This window comes from Lepisma saccharinum, chromosome 18 (genome assembly GCF_977018435.1).
Source record: "Lepisma saccharinum chromosome 18, izLepSacc3.1, whole genome shotgun sequence".
NCBI lineage: Eukaryota > Metazoa > Arthropoda > Insecta > Zygentoma > Lepismatidae > Lepisma > Lepisma saccharinum.
The window spans coordinates 42,556,713-42,578,789 of NC_139246.1; the positions used below are offsets into that span (position 1 = coordinate 42,556,713).

Consider the following 22,077-nt stretch of genomic DNA (forward strand, 5'->3'; position numbering starts at 1 on the left):
AAGTAATATTTCACAAATTTTTCAAGTGGATTCCATACATTCACTCTTCTCAAGATGCAAATAATATTCTTCATAATCCCCACACAAGAACAAGCTTCAATCTGATATTCAGTTTCATAAGGTTTTTTTCCTCACCTTTCAAAGTTGCAAAAATATTTCAACGTTCTTCTGTTATCATATCTGGTCCTGGGACTAAAGAGAAGTTAACCGCAAAACGTTTTGTCACAATCTTTGTTACTTCTGTCGAAAGAACAGGCCCGGTTTTATACATTTCGAGTGGGTGTGTGTTTGATAGATGGTAAGTTGTTCCTTGTATTTAATATCAATATTTTATTGTCTTCATTTCATATGTTGGCCTTCTAAAAGCAGCTCTTCTTCTTCCAAGCGGAGGACCCTTTGTAGATGGAGACGGGCGGAAACAGTACAAACGCTTCCCCTAGATATGGATGTGTGCAAGGGAAGTAACCGACCAGATGGCAATATTTCCTAAAATTAAATATTTCTGAATATTCACAATAATGATTCATCAATGCCCAAATTGCAAATATAAGGCTGCCTTGAAGTTTCTATTAGTAGCATGCACAGTATTACGCTGCCCGTAACATATTATTCATGCAAAACCCAACCAACTACTCCAAACCGAATACCAAAACTTACCATCCACGGCGAATTACGACCTGTCTTCACATCCTCGCCACCAACAGCGGCGATCCCAAATTGTTTACTAGAGACGCCCGATGAAGCCGATCCGATATTCTTTGTAGGAAATACGTCACCAGAACAAACTGTAAAGGTTGAATGGTTCAACTGTAGTTCATTATGAAATAAATCCGTAATGTAAATCACCTATCCGTGCTCTGTCATGCAAAAAAAGCAAAGGATCCATTGGCCAGTTACAGTAATGAACCTACAACAAACTTACATGCCTTTAATTGGATCTAAACCCGAAACATGTTGCTCTACCTTACAGAGTACAGACTCGAATTTCGAGATATTATTCCCTCTAGTCATCTCTGTTAGGCCCGCTTTAGACGGAAGCATTTCCATTAACATTTTTGCTAGCATAAATACTATGTAAATGCTTCCAAAAATCTCATAGCAGACAGTACTTTACTTATGGCCGAAGGCTCTTGGAACCTGCCATTTGTCAGTTCAGTTTTTCTGAACGGACAAAATAGATCATCAGCAAGCACATTTGGAATAATGTCAAAGAGCGTAGATAAATGTCTGCCTTCTTTCTGAGTCTAGCTTGATTGCTGCTACTGTTTTTTGTTATTGACGCTGTCAGAGAACCATAAAAATTCAAAATCTCCACACGAATAACTGTATGGATATTGCTTCCTGCCTTTGTCTTAGTGTGTTCTGAATTTTGCAATTGGGTTAATTTCTTCTTTGTCTTGTGCGACACACGACATAACTAACACATGACGTTGCTCATAACTATTAACTCTAATACCGGACATGTGGTATAACGACGTAACTCACCATCCACGGAGTTTGTCTGGCTGATTTAACATTGTCACCGCCTACAGCAACAATAAATGATGGTTTGTCGTGCCAGGATAATGATTGGACTTTGGGTCGATATGACCCACACAATCTGTAAAGACGAAATCAGGGAAAATGGTGAAATGGAGGGTTAAGAGGCTATGTTTAGCAACCTAATTTCTTCGAGGCTGATTTACCTTCAAATTTTTATTATTATTATTATTATTATTTTAATTTCCAAGGTCTTGATATTTATCAAGTTTTAACCAACTTAATTCAAATCATGAACCTCATTTAATTTTAGTTCATTCTCTTGCAAAATACTAGTACTTAATCGGAAACAGAATTAGAACACAATCGTTAGAAAGGTTAAGAAATGGATGTTTAAAACGAAAAAGTGAAAAATTAGTTGTAACTATAGTTTATTCAGGCCTCGATATAAAATTGGCCTCCCTCTAGATTCTTTTCTAATGGCCGCTCTACAATTTCTGTTAAAGGACAAAGGGGAGACAGAAGTCTACTCTTTTCTAATAAATTCCATGAAAGTCCTCAAGTATAATGGTATAATGGTTAACATAACGTCTCATGACTCGTTGGATGGAATATCACTATGTTACATGATGAAAATTCATTTAAAATCATTCAGGATGTTCTGCCTTTTGATCAACACCAAAGCTACGTCAAAGCACATCTAATACATTGCGAGATGAATTTAACACATATTGTACACAATGCTTTTTTACAATTGCCTTACACTAAGTTTTCGAATTAACTACGTGTGTGTGTGTGTGTGTGTGTGTGTAGACATATATATGCAAAGCCATAATTTTAGTAAAACTAAAGATTTTCATTCATCAAGCAGAACAGGTTCTATGAAATCAGTGCATTATTTTTGAGCAGCTGTTTATAGGCCTATGTTGTTCTATGAAGCAGAATAGTCACAGCATATGGATGCTTAGAGGTAAAATATTGAAAACAAGCACACCTATTATGTAACCGTTCACATAGTTAACTGTTCAACGCAAAAATTCCAATAAACACATCTTTAACAACCAGCATTTATTATTCCATTTTTATGAACTATATATTTTGAAAGCTATGAAAGTTATTTGCACATTTCAAGTTTCCATTTGAAAGTTTGTATATTTCTTCTACTCAGTGCCGGATCTATAAACCCGCGGGGGGAAGGGGGACGTAGCGTAAGGCAACACACACAACGCCTTGCAGGGAAGCGACTATTTCAGGATCTACGTCTTCCATTTTTATTGCTGGTGAGTGTACATTTGGTTTAGGTAAATTTTCAAATTCCATACCAGTCTTACAATTACTTACAATTTTGTAAGTTTTAGACCTATTCTTCCGGAGATACCTTATGAAAACCTAGTTTTCTACCCAAATCAAATTTCGAGAAGAATCCAAATTAAGGTACCTGAACCCAATATAGCCTATTTGCTGTTTCCAACTAGTTACAAGGTTAATTCAACAGACGACATTAGTATGTCATTTAGACTGTCCGAATGACGTGGTTGAACATGTTGGCCGTACCTATAGTACAGTAGAAGCGAAATAGCTGAACCTCGTCATTGTGTTCTACGTGATCTTATATTGCATAGTCAAGTTATTAGCTACTTACTACATCTTCCAAGTGACTGGTGTTTATATCTTATAGTCCATTTTATGATATCTCATAAGTTGTACTTTACAACAATGTACTTACGTAGTATATACTTTAATCTAAAGTACTGTTTATAACAAAGGAAAAAATAGCACTCTGTAAGGTGTACCCAATATGTACCTACAGAGGAATATGTCGTGAAAGACATGCATAAATGTGACATTTGTTACTCATGTAGAGTACACATGTAGTGTGTGTGTGGAACTCACTAAGGATGATAAAAGACCTTTCACTTGTCCAGACTGTGACGTGTAACACATCGTCTTCTGGTAACAAATTGTAACATCTCACTTTCTTGTTTACTGGTTTGTTTGTGCAAATAAAATGTAAGTGTATCAATATACATATCTACAAATAAAAACAACACAGTTGTACTAAATTCTTTACAATTTCTGTTGCATATTTTAATGTGAAAGAGCAAAACATGTACCCAATTTGGCCTAAACGTATTTTTTTAATAAAATCTTCCCTGTACCCATGCTATTATTTAGAATTGGCTCCAATTTTCAGTAAACGTCCAGAAATGTTCCCGCTTTTGAATCTTGCCGATAGTTTTATCATTCTGACTTTGTATATGATTAGAAGAAATCTCGAACCTTGGGTAGGCCATATTGGGTTCAGGTACCTTAAATTCTCACTGCCGAATGCTGTTCCTCAATACAGAGTGGAAGCGGGAATGAGACCTTTTCGAGCAGCAGGCCTTATCTCCAGGAAAATATCAACTCGGAACAAGCCCCGACACCTCATGACCTGTTGGGTGAGATGAGTCAAGGCATGAGCTTATAAAATATTTTCCTGCTCCCCAAAAAGAGGCAATAGTTAGGCTGGAGAGTTCAATGAACTAACCGATCTCTAACTACGCACTGGTAAAGGTTTTAAATTTCGAGTGAGAGACTCGAGCAGATCTGAGAATATACATACAGTGAACTTTCTCTACAACGATCAAGGGAATAGGATCCCTTTCGTCGTAACGACCTTTTTCCCGATGAAAAATTTGAACGAGAAAAAGGTCGAAAATCTGAACTGGATCGCCTGAAAAATACGTTTCTTGCAGTGATTGGTCGCTGCGTTGCGATTCTCTTCGCGAGCGTTGTACTCATGGATGTCCGGAAGGGGAATTAAGGGGAGGCACGCCCCCTGGAAAATGAATGTTCACTTATAAATATATGTGGCCGCGGTGGCTCAGTCGGTAACGTGTCTGACTACCATGCTAAAGGTCCCTGGTTCGATCTAACTTTTCTAACGTTGGAAGCGGCCCCGGCACCCACCCAGCGTCGAATAACATGGGTACCTGGCGGTCACCACCCCCACTCACGACCGGATCAAGCGTTACCCACACCCCGTTTACGCCTTCATGGCGTGGTGCTAAGCACAGGGGAACACTTTACCTTTTTTTTTTACTTATAAATATATATTTCACACATAATTTAATTTCAGTCACGGTAATTTATGTTAATTTTTAAAAGTGCGTTGAAGGAACATGATAATTTCAGATTGAAACAGTGTTTATTGAGGAGGGCTGACTATTGTGTGGAAAATATGCCTCCTTTGCCCCCTGGAAAAAATACCTTGCATGCCCCTCCCTGAAAAAAAAAACTGCGGACGTCCATGGTTGTACTACTCGTTGCTTCGACTACGTTTCCTTAGTCAGGGAGCAGAGCCGGACTGGGACTTCCAAGAGGGCGGTGGAAATTTTCCTCAACAGGGCGCCGATCGTGAGCAGTTACTGAAAAAAGGCTCCAAATATGTGTTTTAAGAAGGACACTGAGAGGACGTAGAGTAGAGGCGGCGAATGTGGAATGGTCGGCAAAAGTGGAATACCATGATATTTACAACTACATACGTCTACCATCTATCGGGGTAGTTTAGAACCATCAGACGGTATGTACAGATTGCAGCACTGAAGCAACCCCCGCCATCCACTGTGAATGTTTGCTGACAGAGCACAAAAAGCTGTTTTGGAGGGAGCGGACTTTTTTTCGTTACCGTCGTTTTGTACACACAAAGCAAACACAAGGTAAAATTTCTGCAAGTGTTCTATATGACATTGTTCACCAATGTCGTAGCTAAATAACCATTGTCAATTAGGTGTCCTAGAAGTTTCCGTTATTATCTAATTTAAGATTAAAAAAGAAAAGTAGTTAGCGGGTAATGTGGAATAGGTGAGGGTGGTTAATGTGGAATACTATTCCACATTACCCTCTCTTTTTCAGGCCTTGATACAATTTGTTACAATCACATTTTTATAGTTTTATGACTTCCTGCATGCAGTTATAAGGTACAGCTAAACGGCAGAGAATGTTTATCATGTTGTGGGGGGTTCAAGACACCCTCAAAATTTCTGCAACTTGTTAATTAGAACATTTTTGGCAAATATTCCCTCGACATTGACCTTATTATGCGGCAGCCATTCCTTCTTCAGTCCTTATTACTGAACCCTTGCACAAAAAAAAAATGAAATTCTGCCCATGTTATGCACCTCCAGGTTCCATCGCAGCGTACCATCCCTCAGGTTGGATTCAACTCTCAATATTCACTAACTGGTTTCGTCACTTCATCAGTAAAGTGAAGCCAAGCAAAGATGACCCAGTACTCCTCACACTTGATGGCTACTACAGCCACACCAGGAATATTGAGGTTATTGACCTAGACATATAAGCTACAACCTCTTGATAGAACATTCTTGGGCCCTCTGAAGAGATATTACAACGAGGAGTTGAGATTGTTTCTCCGTAACCATGGGAGAAGAGCAACTCATTTTGACGTAGGAGAACTCTTTTCCAGAGCTTACCTACGTGCTCAGTCGGGCGAGATTGCTGTTAATGGATTCAAATGCACAGGTATTCATCCTCTGAATCCAAACGTTTTTAGATAGTGATTTCATTGGAACTACCAACACAGCCAGTAATGACGTCTCTCTATCTCCTGATAGTGTTAATCCACAACCATCCACATCTTCGCCAACTGAAAATCCCACACCGCCTGTACAGGAAACAACTTCACCAAGTGAAAAGTCTACAAATGCTGTCTACACTCGCCGATCAACTCAACCCAACCATGCAGTAACACCATGGGATATATCTCCAGTTCCAACTGCAAGTAATCCAAGAGGAGAAGCAGAACCACTTCGTCAACTGTACTCACAGGAACACCTTATAAACATTCTCTACAACACTTTCTTCATCAATCAGAAAAGAAGAAGTCAAAGAAAAGCAACTCGTGCAAGAGATGTATCTTCAAAGAATCAAATCAGTGTGAAGGGAAAGGAAAAGATGAAATTGCAAAATCCAGAACGCAGCGTGGCAAGAAGCAGGAAGACATTGCAAGTACAACAAGTGAATCGACCATTGAAAGTGATGGAATCACCTCTGATCATTGTAGTGTGATTGGTGAAAGTGTAGGTCCGAGGAACCCAGACACTGAGTGCTTGTTCTGCGGAGAGAATTGGTCGACTGATGTTACAGGCAGTAAGTGGATGCAGTGTTTATTGTGTGAATTGTGGGCCCATGAGCTCTGTAGTGCATCAGAGGGAGATGTGTTTATTTGCGATTTTTCAAGTAAATTTGTAGTTTTTCATTTAACTGCATAACGAATGTCGAATTAACACAAATGAACAGAAGGCCTCCCCCATGGCGCAGTGGTAGCGTCATTGCCTTGCAATCAAGGGGTCCCGGGTTCGATACCCGGTTTAGGCACAAGTGGTTCGGATCCCACTTTAAACTGTAGGCCCAGTCCCGATTAGCCTTACTGTGCATAAAGTGGACTTAAAACACCAACTCAAACCAAACCAAACAAATGAACAGAACAATAAGGCTAAGTGTCAAAGTTGTGTAATCTCTAATTATGAGGGTAATGTGGAATACTGTATTCCACATTACCCCCCACTTTCATTTTGTTGGCATTTCGCACTTCATTCACTAATGTTTTTTTCTTCAAAAGCGCATTAATTATTTCAAATATTCTGAGTGTTTTTTTGAAAAAGGTATGTGTATTGTATTTTTTTGTTGAATTTTCATACCAAAATGTGCACAAATAAAGTAATTATAGTTCAAAACAAAAACGGTATTCCACATTTACTCTATCGGTGGGCCAGTCCGGCCATGTGAGCGAGGCTTTGGTTGCCGGGCAAACCATGCGAGGACCTGGGAAAAGTAGAAGTACTACTGACCATGTGGTACTTCCCGCGTTCCGATGATAAGCCGAAACGGGGTCCCCTTTGTTTAAAATTTTGACAGTAATTAGTGGTCGTAACTTTACTTCTGGGGTATCATTGTAATCGGGAGGATGTACACTGCTAAAATAATAACGTTTTATTTATGAAAAACTTATAATTTCCCAGCCCGCAGCTGTTATATGTAGTATTTGGCCGGTGGATGATCAGTTTCGTGTTCCCGCGTGCCAGTTGTACAAAAATATTGACGCCATTTTTGGTTGGGACGCAAGGGGGCATTGCCCCCCAATCTTGAACGGAAGTCAATTCTAGGGAGAGCAAGGGGGGGGGCAAACATTGACTTCTAAGGGCACCAGTAGGGGCAGAGAGGGGCAATTGCCACGATTTCAAATTTTATGCAAATGAAAATACATTCCGTAAAATTGTGTTGTTCGCTTCGCTCGCAATGCCTGCTTTCCTTAGTCTTATCAAGTTCAGAACCGTAGCTAGGAGGCGACGGGATTCGGCCCTGGACGCCGAACGATCTAAATGAAAATGGATGTAAAAGAGAATGCCATGGTGCTGCGTGCAAATATTTGCATCATATTAAATCAATATTGTTTTCAGTTTGCAAAAAAATTAGATCTAAAAATTTTCTTGCTCGCTTCGATCGCGGTGTCATTGTTTTCTGTAATGCATTTTAAATTACCAGAGAGAGGAGTAAGACTTCTCTTAATTCATCTTGTCTTAAATGCACGAACAATTCTTTGGAGGAAGAGCAGCGTGCGCATTTGAGAGACAATTTATGTATTTTTTGTTGTTGGTTTATTATGAGGTGGATGAATTGATTATGTAATGTATTTAAATTATATATATATAAAGAATCTTTGAATACGTACACACTTTAGTGTTAGCGTCTCACACATGTATTTTCTTATTTTACGTCGCTCCATGTTGCATATGTGTATAACATATGTTATACATTAAAGTCATGCATGCTATATGAACAAAAATAATTATATTCGAGAGGTATTATGCATTTTCTGTCTTTCAAAAATACAGTTTGGGTGCTTGTTTTCCATTATTAGTTAACGTGAAATATTTCAAATAGTTTGATGGAAACAAATGCTTTAGCATCGACTTTTACCCCCGTTTTGCGTAATTTACGAGGATATTATAACGTCTTTGATAGTATTACTACTACTACTAATGATGATAATAGTACTACTACTACTACAACTACTACTACTACTAATTATTAACATTATTATTATTATTGGTACGTTTATTTTGGTAAAGTAAGGCTAATCGAGACTGGACCTACAGTTTAAAGTGAGATCCCAACCACTATGTGACTCTACAGGGTGAAGCGTAAAATGTCTACTTACAAAACTCAATTATTATTTAAATAATATAACGTATAATTTTGCGACGAAAGCCGTTCAAAAACGTCCACACTGCAATTTTAATACAATTTTTGCGTAGCTATGGGGCTGGTTCAAAATTTATCCTAGATCTTAAAGACACCTTGAAAATAATGACCTTTCTCCCTGCAACACGATAGATCCGGGTTCGATTCGCGGGGTAGGGGATCTAAGATAGGAATCCTTCCCGGCCATATCCCCGCTCTGGGGCTCACCAAGCCTCAAATCATTGGGTACCTTGGGGGGCGGGGTAAAGGCGGCCGGAGTATGATGCTGATCACACCACCTCCATAATGGTAGAGATCGATAATGTGTGGGGCCGTACCGCCACATCCCCAAACTTTACCTTTACCTCGAACCGTGAAATATCGTAGAATCGAGAGTTGACTGTAAATATATACTATATAATATTATAGCATACATCCAAAGTATATGGACTTGGACTGAAATCGGCACATGATTTTTTAACGATCATGGATTCGATTTTGTTGGAAATATAATTGAGACAGATTCTCTTGTTTGTATACAATTCAAAATTGAATGATATTATTCCTGCCTTGGTTCACAAGTGTTGATGAAAGGTTAAAAAGTTATAAAAATAGAAGAGTACTTACATTCGGTGATGTTCATCAAAGGACAGCATTCTTTTGGTGAGAGTCCAAATCCGCAGAATCCTCCGTACATCCTGAATGGGGAGTTTTTGCAATCGTTTTGTTCCACACATGTTCCCAATCTGCCTTGCTTGGTAACGCATTTCACAGCATCGTTTGTTTCGGGGAAAACGAAATCTCGATTCAGTACCTGAAGACCTGTTGGATAACAATATGGCTGCATGAATTATAAGGAAAAACAGAAAAGAGATAAATGAAATTACGCCAACAACAAAAATACTGAGACACAATCAACAATATTTTCTAAGTTATTGTAACGACTTAGAAAAGCCTACAACTTACATACTATACTCTCCATCTTGAAAAACAACTTTGTATGGTTTTTGCCTTTTGATTTTTACCATTTGTTTTCCAAAAAAGAAGATAAATGACAGGAATTTTAGGATGAGTTTGATGATTCCATAACAGCGGTAATTTTTTCCTGATTATAATGTACGTCGTGTGAGCGCACGGCTCAAACACGATGCTCATGAGAAGGGTATAGCTACATTATGTACTAAAAAGTTTTAGTTAGTATATAATAAATATATATGTAGTTAGTTTATTCAGAATATGGAATTAAGTAACATAGAATTGTGAAAAATTACAATTTTTATTAAGCAAGCGGCCCACCTAGCTAAATAAAATGCAATAGACTTTCCATTCTAATGTGTTCTGCTCGTTTTGTACTCTCTGTTGATTTTAAATCTTGACAATAGACAATGCATCTGTTATTCTAACATTCTTGTCAACAAAAGAGAATGCAAGAAAAAGTTTTCGCCGTGAACTCCATTGCATATTTGAAGTATACCCCCATTACCTCATGGGCATTGTCCCCCCCCCCCCCCAACCTTGGAAAGGAATCAATTCTTGAGGGGCAAACATTGACGGCAAAGGACGCCTTCAGGGGGGAACAGAGGGAATATTGCCCCCTCGGAATAAAATTTTACGCAAATAAAAATACGTTTCGTAAAATTTTCTTGCTCGCTTCGCTCGCATTCTGTGCTATTCTTGCCGTCTCATCAAGTTCAGAGCCGTAGCTATGGGGGCCTCCCCGATGGCGCAGTGGCAGCATCAGGGAGGTGCAGTCTGGCGTTCGGAAAAGTTCGGAACCATTCGTGAACCTCCATGGATGACGTCAGCCACGGGACATCTCAAAGACGAGCACCAGCAACGGCATAGGAATTCATATACTTCTTCCGTGTTTTTGGAAATAAATTTGTCTTAAAAATAGAATGAATGTTCTAGCGTGTGTGTGTAAGTAAATGTATATGTTTAGAGCAGACTATATCTAGTAAACTGTGTCGCCGAAGGTTAACTATCAATATAATTAACATGTAATGAAAAGCGGGAAAGCCGGCTCGGGGGTGGAGCAGAGGTCTATTCAGAATTTTCTCTTTTAGGGGTGTAAGTTCGTGTTTATGGGGGTGAAAAGGTATACTTAGAGCCAAAATAAGCACAAAGTTGTCCTTTTTTAAAAACTGTGTGGAGTATTAGGGTGAAGTTGGTGAAAAAATCACTGGGGCCGAGACATTACAACATCAAAATACCAAAATGTAAATACAAATGAGAGAAAATATACTACCATGCACAAGTTAAATTTAATTGATAAATGTGACTTACCATGTCCAGGAAAGAAGCATTAACAAAACGCCAGGAAATACACAAAAAGCACACACACTGCACTGCGCACATGTAGCAAACACAAATAATCCAAACACTATTGTTATTTCACTTCACACTCTGTTAGATAACAACCATTTTTTACCTTTCTTGAGCAGACTTCGATTGTGTTTAATTTTCGAATTTAAATGCCTGATACGAATGTATGTCCGAGTTTTGACAAATAAATCTATAATTTCCTTCTTTATCATTGCAAACCTGAAAAGTAATAATTTCCTCATTGTTTTCATTACTCCACATTCCCTGCTTAAATCACCGGGAGGATTGTATAAACAAAATGTATTTTCCATTTCTTCAATGATTTGGAAAAATTCTTCAGTAGGTTTATACAGTCCACCACGCGACACTATGTCAACCCATTTTTTCTCTTTTTGACGAACGGGAGGAAGACTATCCGTACGAGAACCCAAATCTTTATCTAAATGCCGACACTTTTGCGCAATGAAACCTGCGATATAATATAAACCTTCCTTGGAACAGTCGTGGGCTTCGTTGTCACTGCACTCTGTTGGAAACTGGAGTTCGCTGCCATCGGTGTTATCCTTCGTCTTTGATTCGCCTTCCTCTTTGTCAAGTAAAAGGTCAGACACCATCGTACTAAAAACACTATTGTATGTCCTACTGTGTAATTCATCATTCTCGCACTGATCCCTGGTTGGCATTTTTAGGGGAAGTTGTCCTATATTCACTCCTAACAACAGCAGCCTAAGTCGGTTTTTAAATTCTGTAGGGAGAGGGTGATCATAGAAACCTCCCATGCCACGAAGACGCGAGAAAAGATTTTCAATTACATCCTGATTCAACCTTGCAGTCAGTAAAAAATTCATATTGTGTTTCTGTTTCATATCCTGATAGAGCCCAAATAATGCGTTGATAGATTGTATCATTCCTTGCTGAAAAGGCAACAATTTTCCATGTCCTTTCACGCGAACACTTTCGATGACCTGCTTCATTTCATTTAATACCTTGGTTTGATGTCCAAGATGCACCCCAAAAGCACTTTTTAATTTCACATCAAAATTCTCTTTAACATACGAATTCATTATGTCAAACCAGTTGTTAATTAATGCAAAAAATTCTGCACTTTCAACTTCATTTGGGAATAAATAACATATAGCACTGCTTGTCCTTCTAGAAAATAACTGAGCGGCATAGAATACTCTTTGTCTCTCGCGACCTGATACGCAAATGTGTGCATCCGTTATCGATAAAGGCAAATGAAGTTCACTTTCATTTTTATCTAACACTGACTGTATGACTTTTTTTGTTACGACATTCTGCGATGGCAAGACTAAACCTTTATCAATAAAATGGTTTCTTAGCAATTTAAGCATGTGTGGAGTATCTGCAAATACCCAAATGTTCCGTCCCTTATCATTCGGATTCACAAAAGAAGGATGACTCGAAGCGACACCTAATTCTCGCCAAACCCTTATATTTCCACCTCCCAAGTCGGAAACACACGCAACAACTTCATAGCCCGCACTTTGCACTGCTGATATTACTAAATATAAGATCTCCTTAGTCATTTGTGTGTCGAAGTTGTAGTATACAGTTTGTTTCCATGGGGCGTACAATCCGCGAACCAGAATGACCTGTAAAAAAAAAATACTTGTCAATATCCGAGCAATAATTACGGTATTAATACTTGATAATAATCTCATTATGAACTACTAATAAATTTAGTACTTCATCCTGATAACACAGTCTATCGAGATGTGTCTTTCCAAATTTTAATATGTATTTTTCATTCTTAATTATGCTATGTAACACTATTTTAAGGACTTGAAAGTAGTTTACTTCTATTAGAAAAACTTCAGTCAAAAAAAATTAACGCTGAGTTTTGGTGAACACACCCTAGCAATTTTATTCATATTTTACCTTATATCTTTTCACATTTCCAAGATAGAAAAAGATGAAGGTTGCAGCGGAAAAACTCCGCAGTCAATGATGAATGATTTGGATTGATTTGGTGTTTTAAGTCCACTTTATGCACAGTAAGTAGTGTTGCCCACGGGACGAGACGGGACAGGCTTTTAAAAATTCGAGACGAGACGAGATTGATCATGTGTTCCAAGACAAACTAATATTTTCGAGACGAGACAGCATTTCCACGAGACGAGACAGGCCAAAGTCTCGTCTCGTGGGCAACACTAACAGTAAGGCTAATCGGGACTGGACCTACAGTTTAAAGTGGGATCTAACCATTATGTGCCTCCACCGGGAATCAAACCAGGGACACCTTGATTGAAAAGTGACGACGCCAAAACTGCGCCATCGGAAAGGCTCTCAATGATGAATGAATGAAAATGATTACTTGCTCATTCGTTATGCTAGAATTGGACTTCTGTTACGTTCTAACATTATATAAATAACTTGTTAATTCTACTAGCAAGTAAAGTAATAAATTATTTACCTGTGCATTCTTGAACGGTCCCATGACAGTGTCACTCCCAGCATCATACGCAACTTTGGAGTATATATTCATTTCGTCGAAGCATAATACGCAGCACTTTTGGTGTGGTTGAAGTGATTCGCCATAACTCTTCATAACATCAATAACACTTTTCAGAAGGCCTGGTCTACACTTGAAACTTTTTGTCCAGTGACGCAAAGTGGAAATGCTTGGAAGAGGGATTTTCATGTTTTTCCTCATGTAGGTGTAAGCTTTTCTTGACACATGCCTAAGTGCTAATGCACTTACAATATCAGTTCTCGACCACAGTTTCGGTCTGCTTTTGTGGCTAAGAAGACATTCGATTTGGTCGGAGGAAAATACTGGTTGAAGAATTTTCCTTACTTTCTTAGACACGTTGAAAGCAGATTGCTTTGATTTGTGAAGTGTTACTAACTGTTGCCTCAAACTTTTATTGCTAATTTGTAAATTCTTCACTTTATGTAATAAACGATTGCATTGTTTCTTTACTTTGTTTACTTTTTTAGCACTTTCATCCTGTAGTGACTGCAGTTTCTTTATTTGTTCTTCAGCACATTTTAATTTCTTTGTCAGCGTTTCCAACTCACTATCTTGTTGCAGATTGGATATATTTCCAGTACTCAAAGTCTCTGAATTATGTGCCATGCAAATTCTTTTGCGAGGAGACAACTCTTCAAGTTTTTCCACTGCTCGCTTTCTAATCTGACGTTTATTGGCACGTCCACTTCGATCAATTATGTCATTTGGCTGTTGCACACTACTACAATTCACCACACAACCAGGCAAATTTAAACTTGGTACAGCGTTTTTATTAAGTTGCGGTCTACAGGCAATGCTCAGCAGTTCTGCTTTTAAGTTCCCTTCGTAATCAGCAGCCAGAAAATGCGATGAGCACACTGTCGCTGTTTTGGTGTTAACAGGATCTAACCTCTTACACTTTGAAACCCATATCTTGCACGTAATCGGATCCTTTGGGAACGAAAAGTAGCTTACACCTACAGTATTTCTTGCGTTGTTCGGGCACAAAGCAACAGCACAATTGCGCGGCATCTTCCTTAAATGTTATTGTTGTTGCAAAAAAAAAAAAAAAAAAAAAAATCTCCACTATCACACAAGCTACAGAAAAAGGAAAAACAAGGCACTTTCACACTCTCTCGCACAAATGCAGATCCTATAACAAGCGGAAAGGTCAGTGACAGAGTCCCCCCTGTCCCGTGAGTGACGTCAGGGTTGGGACCGCCCACGACCCTCTTTTTTCAGCTTCGGGAGGGAAGACTGCGCTACTTTCTCAACTATATATATACTTACTTTGGGCAGCATCGTCGCCTTGTAATCAAGGGGTCCCGGGGGCGATTCCCGTTAGAGGCAGATAGTCGTTCGGATCCTACTTTAAACTGTAGGTCCAGTCCCGATTAGCCTTACTGTGCATAAAGTGGACTTAAAACACCAAATCAATCAAACCGTAGCTAGGGGGCGGCAGGAGTCGGACCTGGGCACCAAACGATCTAAATGAAAAAAGTTGTAAAAGAGAAAATGCCATGGCGCCCCGTGAAATTATTTGCGCCACATTAAATCACTATTGTTTTAAGTTTGCAAAAATTGGATCTGAAAATGTTCTTGCGAGCGAAATGCATTGTAAATTACTAGAGAGAAGTAAGACAAAATGTGTACTTCGGACTGTTGTTGCTAAACAGTTTTGTTTTAAATGTATGAACAATCGTTTTGAGGAAAAGGAGCACACACATGTGAGAGACAATTTATATCATTTTTGCTGTTGGCTTGTTATGAGGTGTATGAATTCATTATTTAATGTATTTAAATAATACATATTATATATGTATTGAAGAAACATTGAATACGTGCACAATTTTTTGTTAACATGTTGCACATGTATTTTCTTATTTTACGTTGCTCCATGTTGCACATGTGTAAAACATATGTTCTACATGAAAGTTACACGTCATGTACCTATACAAAAGGAATTATATTCGTCATTTTTGTCTTTCAAAAATACAGTTTGTGTGCGTGTTATCCATTATTAGCTAATGTGAAATTGAACGTGTTGAAAAAATACCAGCAATAAAAACAATAATAATGCCATTGTCATTATTATTCCTATTTTTATTATTATTGGCACATTTATCCTCCTGGTACTTCTGGCACTTGCCCCCCCCCCCAGACAAAAAATCGTGGTTGCGCCTCTGGTACTGAATCATATTTTTATACTGATATATATTTAGGGACAACAGGACAACACATTTCAGTACTTAAAAGAAAGTTTGGTGATCCATTGTTTTGGTAAGCACATTTTGTATTTGATTGCATTTAATACAAGAAGGAAGAATGTGGTAATAACACAGACGGCCGAAAATGTTTGAAAATACAGAAGATATAACTAAAGTATGTAAATTATGTGTTGAAAGCTAATATATGAAAAAATATGGAAAACATAAATATTATTTTTCGAGATTATATACCCCTATTCGCAAAGAAAATACAAAACTAACATTGATTTTATCATAATATGAAGATATACGTATATATTTGCATATAAATCTGTTCCCTGTTGTGAGAATGCTTAAGTAATTAAAATTAATGAAAATTATATTTAAGATGAGGGTGTATATTGTTTCTCAGGGAAGGAGGGGGAGGATTTCGAACCCCCCCCCTCTTTCATTCCGGGTTCCTGACCTCGTTTATGTATCATTGAACGTGTGTCTTGTTTTCTTATAGCATCCGTGCAGGACTTTCTATTTTCGTGTAGATAGCGTGATAATCGTAGGAAGGGGGAATGGGGCGATGACCTGTGACACACTGCATCTACACGCTAGTACTTCCAGCGGCGAAGACTGTAGATGAAGTACAGTAGAACTGGAATCTCCCGTTTCTTGTGTAACACTAAGGAAAATATCACGCCTCCTGAGGTAAATTATTCGCTGCATCTGAATTGGACACACTGTGCAGCACCATGTTTTTTTTTTTGTTTTTTTCTACCATCTATCGCCAACTTATCGTACTTTAGTTTTGCAAATTGATTTTGTGCTCTTGCATGTCCCGCACACGCTGAGGAATCTTCCAGTACACTGATGCCTGTTCCTTTGAAGAAGCGAGCTTGCGCAAGGATAAATTCTTTCAGCTTGAATTTTATGGAGTTGGTGTTTTTAAGTCCACTTTATGGACAATAAGGATAATTGGGACTGGGCTTACAGTTTAAAGTGGGTTCCGAACCACTGTGTCTCCACCGGGTATCGAACCCGGTACTCCTTGATTACAAGGCGACGACCCTACCACTGCGCCATCGAGGATGCCCTTGTGTTGTTCATGAATGAGTTTGTGTTTGTCCCTCCATCTTATCACCACCCATCGTCGCGATTAGCCAAAAGTGGCAGAAATGCAACATTAAAAAAATTAAAACAAGAAATCAATCAATAGTTCGCATTCATCTTCATAGCCATTATCAACCCATAGAAAAATATACTAAAAGTAACCACATTACCACACGTGCGTTAGCTGAATGGTGATGCCATAAGTTCAGGTTTGACTTTTTTTCTTGTTTTCATTGACGTAGTGCTTCCTGTCTGATTTCCTTTGGTCGAGGAAAATGCAGAAGACTTGTTTCAAGGTCAAGAATAAGTAGTCGGAAACAAGAAAGCATTGTCCTTGTCTCCGAAGAGTCACGGTCTTCAGTGTTTTGATAGAATCTTTTTCCCAATGTTTTGTATTGTATTTGTTTACGTCGCTTTGTGTCACATTTGGCTAATCGCGACGATGAGGTTTAATCATAAGATGAACTGGATGAGAGTAATGGGGATCATCATACAAACTCATGGACATATTCGCAAATTCAACAGAGAATTTTTACAGCAGCTGTGACCAGGCGCCAGAACCTCGTTTAGCTATAAGAATGCAGCTCCCGAGGTGTACTACACTGTGTTCCAGTTATCTCTGGAGCAAGCGAACGAAAACAAGTCTCTGCGCAAGTAGTGACGCTAGACTACAGCACCAATGAACACGTGCGAGGGAACGGGATTGCGTGTAGGGGGAAATCGACTACAGTTACCAGCCTTCGCAGTTGCGTGTACGGCTTTGCTCTACCCACTCGATCCCCCCTTTCTCTGCCGCTATGCGCGGCCTTGCTCCAGAGATATCTGGGACAGAGTATACATGGAAGAGAGGTTGACATTTGAGCCAGTACATCGACGTGAGGGTAGATGCAGGTAACATACTAGTAATATGTTTGCAAAGCATCCCCCCAATTGTCTCATTGTCACCATGTTAAATCATAGGCACATCTGCACCCTCCAGATAACCCCAAGGCTCGCCCAACTAACATTTCCCACCTCAAGCAGTGATTTGAGCACCTTTAGAAATGTTCTCTCACACCCTAGAACTGTGTTTAGAGCTTTGTCTTTGAATAATTATTAAACTTCAAATTATAAAAAAGAAACTAAAAAAAACCCTGAAAAACTGTAATACGTAAAAAATTAACCGGCCCCGTGGCAGAGTGGTTAGCACATCGTGCTACGACGCCAGGAGTCCCGGGTTCGAATCCAGGCCTGCGCATGGATGTTTGTGAGTGTCCATTCATCATTTTCATCATATCATCACTCATCCCCATCTTCGCAAATTAGCCAAAAGTGGCACAATAACGAAGTAAAACAAAGCAAATCAATCAATAAAAATAGAATTGTATTATATATATCGTATACCGATCCGTTGATATTTGCATGTGATGATTTTGCAGTACATTTTCTTAATATGCTGTAAATGGTATCGGCCTACCATATGCAATTTTCATCCACTTCTTCATGTATGAGTTTACATTATACACACTCATAGCCTATTGTCTACTAATTTTAATCAAAATCGAGGAGCGAACAGCCGGCCTCCGTGGCGGAGTGGTTATCACAGAACGCCAGGAGTCCCGGGTTCGAATCCCGACCTGGGCATTGGGCATGTCTGTTTCTTGGTGGGTGTTCCTCATCAATTTCATCATATCATGATCCTCATTTTGGCGATTAGCGAAAAGTGGCAGAAAAACGAAGTAAAATAAATCAAATCGAGAAAACAGTGAAATCAAAGGACCGAATAAGCGTATAATAAAACAACCAATTATTTTGCGATTCACTGTACGTACAATCTCTAAATAAATGAATGGGAAGATCCCATTCAAAACTTTCCACTTGAGAATGTGACGTAACAGTGACGTCATTCCATCTGTCGGCATTCTCTGAATCAACCAGGTTTCATTTTGTTCGAAATCCGGAAGGGAGGACCAGGTGAATTGCTATTTTCCGAAGAAACGATTCATACAAACCTGTTATCTATTTCGTAATTTGAAAATATATTGACATTGAATTCCCGCTAACGTGTAGCTTATTTCAGCTAATAAAAACTAAAATAAGAACGAATAATATGGGAAAACCTGTATAGTTCAACTAATTGGATGACAATTTGTATTTTCAAGAACGAGCCTTATACGCTTACTTGTTCTAAGCTATTTGTTACTTAGATGAAGTTTACAAACATCTGCTGTTAACATGTCAAAGGATTATCTTGTAATAAGACTTAGCATTATTAGAACACTAAATAGAAGAAAAAACACTCAAATGTGTACGACAAGAATAACGAAATGAACTCTCATTACTTACCTGCAACAGTGCTAAATATTCGGCTAAATATTTTGAAAATAAAAACGATTAGGAGTAGATTCATGTCGTGAACACAACGCTAGCACTTCCCTCGTTGTGCGAACCCTATCGACACGCTCTTCCTTCGACGAAAGGATGTTTTGGCTCGCAATTGTCTGTCGTGACGTTGCAACCAGAAGAAGAAGACTGAGTCATTATCGTCGCGAAGAAGGATTCGCAATGAAAAAGTGGCAAAGCAAGGATATCCAGCTGAGAATTTGCCTGTGGCTTGAGCTTTTGTTGGTGAGGAAACAGCAAACAACTCCTCGGGTGAACCACTCGTTTGGAGGACATCGATCCGCATGTTAGATGAAAGAAATTTCAACTTTGAATCTCAAAAGGTTCGGTTGCTCCGTTATGTGACTTCACGATTCGTTCGTTTGCTGCAAACATGTTAGTTAGAGATTTCCTTCCTTTGCATTTGCGGTGTTTCAGTCATGACATGACACGTTTTGCATTTTCACGTGTTGGCACAGAAATGCAGGTCCACGCGAACCAGATTATTAAACCTGTTTGTCCCCAGTGAGGTCACTGGAGAATTTCGTTTGGAGTTTTTTCAAAGGATGAAGGAAAAATTTTCAGGTGGGTTTTGCTGCAGTGATCATGGATGCTAAGCAGTGGTGAATTCAGGGGGTGGCCGGGGGAGCGGCGGGGGTGGGAATCCCCTCCGGAAATAGAAATTCAATAACAGAAAAAAAATGTAGCAAAATGTTCATAAGGATTTTGCATATATCAGAATCAATTTTAGTGAAAGTACATTAATATCTTAATTATTTAATGGCGTTTATTAGACTCTAAGAAAGGAAAACAAAATATATTTACTGATAGGGTGAAGCTCATACTAAAGGAAATGTAATACGTAAACTAAAAACACTTAAATTTATCTTGATTTGGAATTCAATATTTTTTTAGGCAAAAATAACAAATATTTTGTGTAGATATACAAAATACTAATTATGTTAAACCGTAAATAATGTCATTATCATTAAACTGTAAATAAACATGGCAGCTGGTATTTTGTAAACTTTCATTAAAAATTGCCCAAATTCAGCTATAAAGATTATGGAAAATATTTTAAGCTACAATTATATAGTGGATCCAGAATGTTTTATTTTCACTGGAAGAAAAGTTAATGAATTTTTTATAGTTTCATTAACACAATCACCAAACATTTCCATAATAGGTTCAAATGTACAGTATCAGAAACAGAAAAATGTATATTTACATATAATTTTTATTTGCTTTTAATAAACTGTTCAAAAATTTTACAGGCTCGTTTAACAGAAAAAGTATTTTTACTTTTTTGTGCCAAAAACCACACAAGCAATGTTAAGCGTGTTTTTTTTAAAATAAGAAAAATCGATTTAAATTACAAAAATCCGATTTAAATTTTAAAAAATCATAAAAAATGATTTTTTAAATAAAAATCATGATTTTTATTCACCCTGATTCGAATACAATAACTAAGACATTTGGCAACCATGTTCATTTTGGATGTCTTTTATTCAATTTAATTTAACGTAGAGTGTTCTGCCGTTTTCGTATTAATAAGCACTGATTTAGTCTTGTTTATAATTAAAAATTAAAATAACGATCGAATTTAAATATCTTCCTTTTTGATACTGCAAACTAGTAATATATAATAAATATATTGTGCTGGAAAATATCTCTACCAGAATATTCGAATCCACAAGACACGATCATTTACAAGTACTGTTTTTATTAGTATTATAATTATACATTCTTATTAGACATGCTTATGACATTCTGCTCGTTGAAGTTTGATATCTCCCCTGACGAAAGTGACTGGATTCAACACTATGATGGTAAGGCAGCTTTCAGACCGAAGCGGTACGCGACAAATGTCACTTGGGAAGGAGCCAACCAACAGAGCTCTGTAGCTGTTAAATATTTGATATAAGACAGGTGCTTGGCTTGGAATGGAATTATCTGATACAGGATTTTTTGAGAGAAGATGCATTTCAAAGTACATAAAATCCAAGTCTCTTGTTGATGATTTCAAGCTTAGATTCTCCGGCCTGTCTGAGTATGACCTGTTTGCTGTACAGAATGAAACTGAGATGCAGTGGGTTCTTATTAGTGACAGGATTTTCCAATACCTCTGCCTGAAGCTTCTCAGCAAGTTTGAAAGATTTGTATATAACAGGTGTAGAAGAATTGTTGGATTTTTTGTCAATTTTTATACCAACAATTATTATTATTACTGCCGCTTGAAATTGTTTGACAGTTACTGGTTCAATAATTGCTATGAATATTGTTTTGAGTACAGGATGTATGTAATTGCATCTCAGAGTTTAAATTGGAAACATTACAAATTTTTAAATAAAATTATCAACACACAATTATTGTTGCCCAGTGGCAAGGAATTTGTAACCACAGATGATGGGAACTTGTATAGTGGGGTAGATTTTGATCCGGACTATGTCAAGTACTCAAAGCACACATATCTGAATGAGCTTGTTATGTATTTTCTTAGGCAAAAATTTAGGAATTGTGACCATGAGTGTGTTGCTTTATCACTGGAGGAGAACAACTTGGATAGCATATGCAACTGTGGGAAACAATTAGCAAATCTGCCTGTGTAAAAATATATACAGGGCAAATAATTAAATTTTTAAAAAGCAGCCAAACATGTATTTCAGGCATAAAGGTCTGGCAGTAGGCAGTGAGCATCAGCAGCCCAGGGCTGAGATGATCAAGCTAAATATCCAACATGTTCTTAAAAAATTACAACATTGTATTTTTGAGTGTGTTGTTGTGTTGGAGGGCTAGCATATATGCCTGAAGCATAGAACAATTGTGATAATTATTATCTAGTCATGCACCTGTTCGTATTAGAGCTGTAAGCACATCTAAATG

General features: G+C 38.1%; 1 protein-coding gene across 3 annotated transcripts in view; it reads right to left on the minus strand.

Annotated features, from left to right (window-relative positions):
* The window catches only part of LOC146002028 (venom protease-like), an 84,704-nt gene extending 65,387 nt beyond the window's left edge, over positions 1-19,317 (minus strand). For 2 of the 3 annotated variants that reach the window (XM_083139739.1, XM_083139740.1), the window contains exons 1-2: positions 19,159-19,317; positions 9,352-9,546 (exon numbers count right to left, since the gene is read on the minus strand). In XM_083139739.1, the coding sequence (XP_082995865.1) occupies positions 9,352-9,546; positions 19,159-19,222 (259 nt within the window). In that variant the 5' untranslated portion in view covers positions 19,223-19,317. Of the gene's footprint in view, positions 1-657; positions 786-9,351; positions 9,547-19,158 lie in introns of all 3 variants that reach the window. The other variant, XM_083139738.1, reaches the window with a different exon arrangement.
* Positions 19,318-22,077: the final 2,760 nt, after the last annotated feature.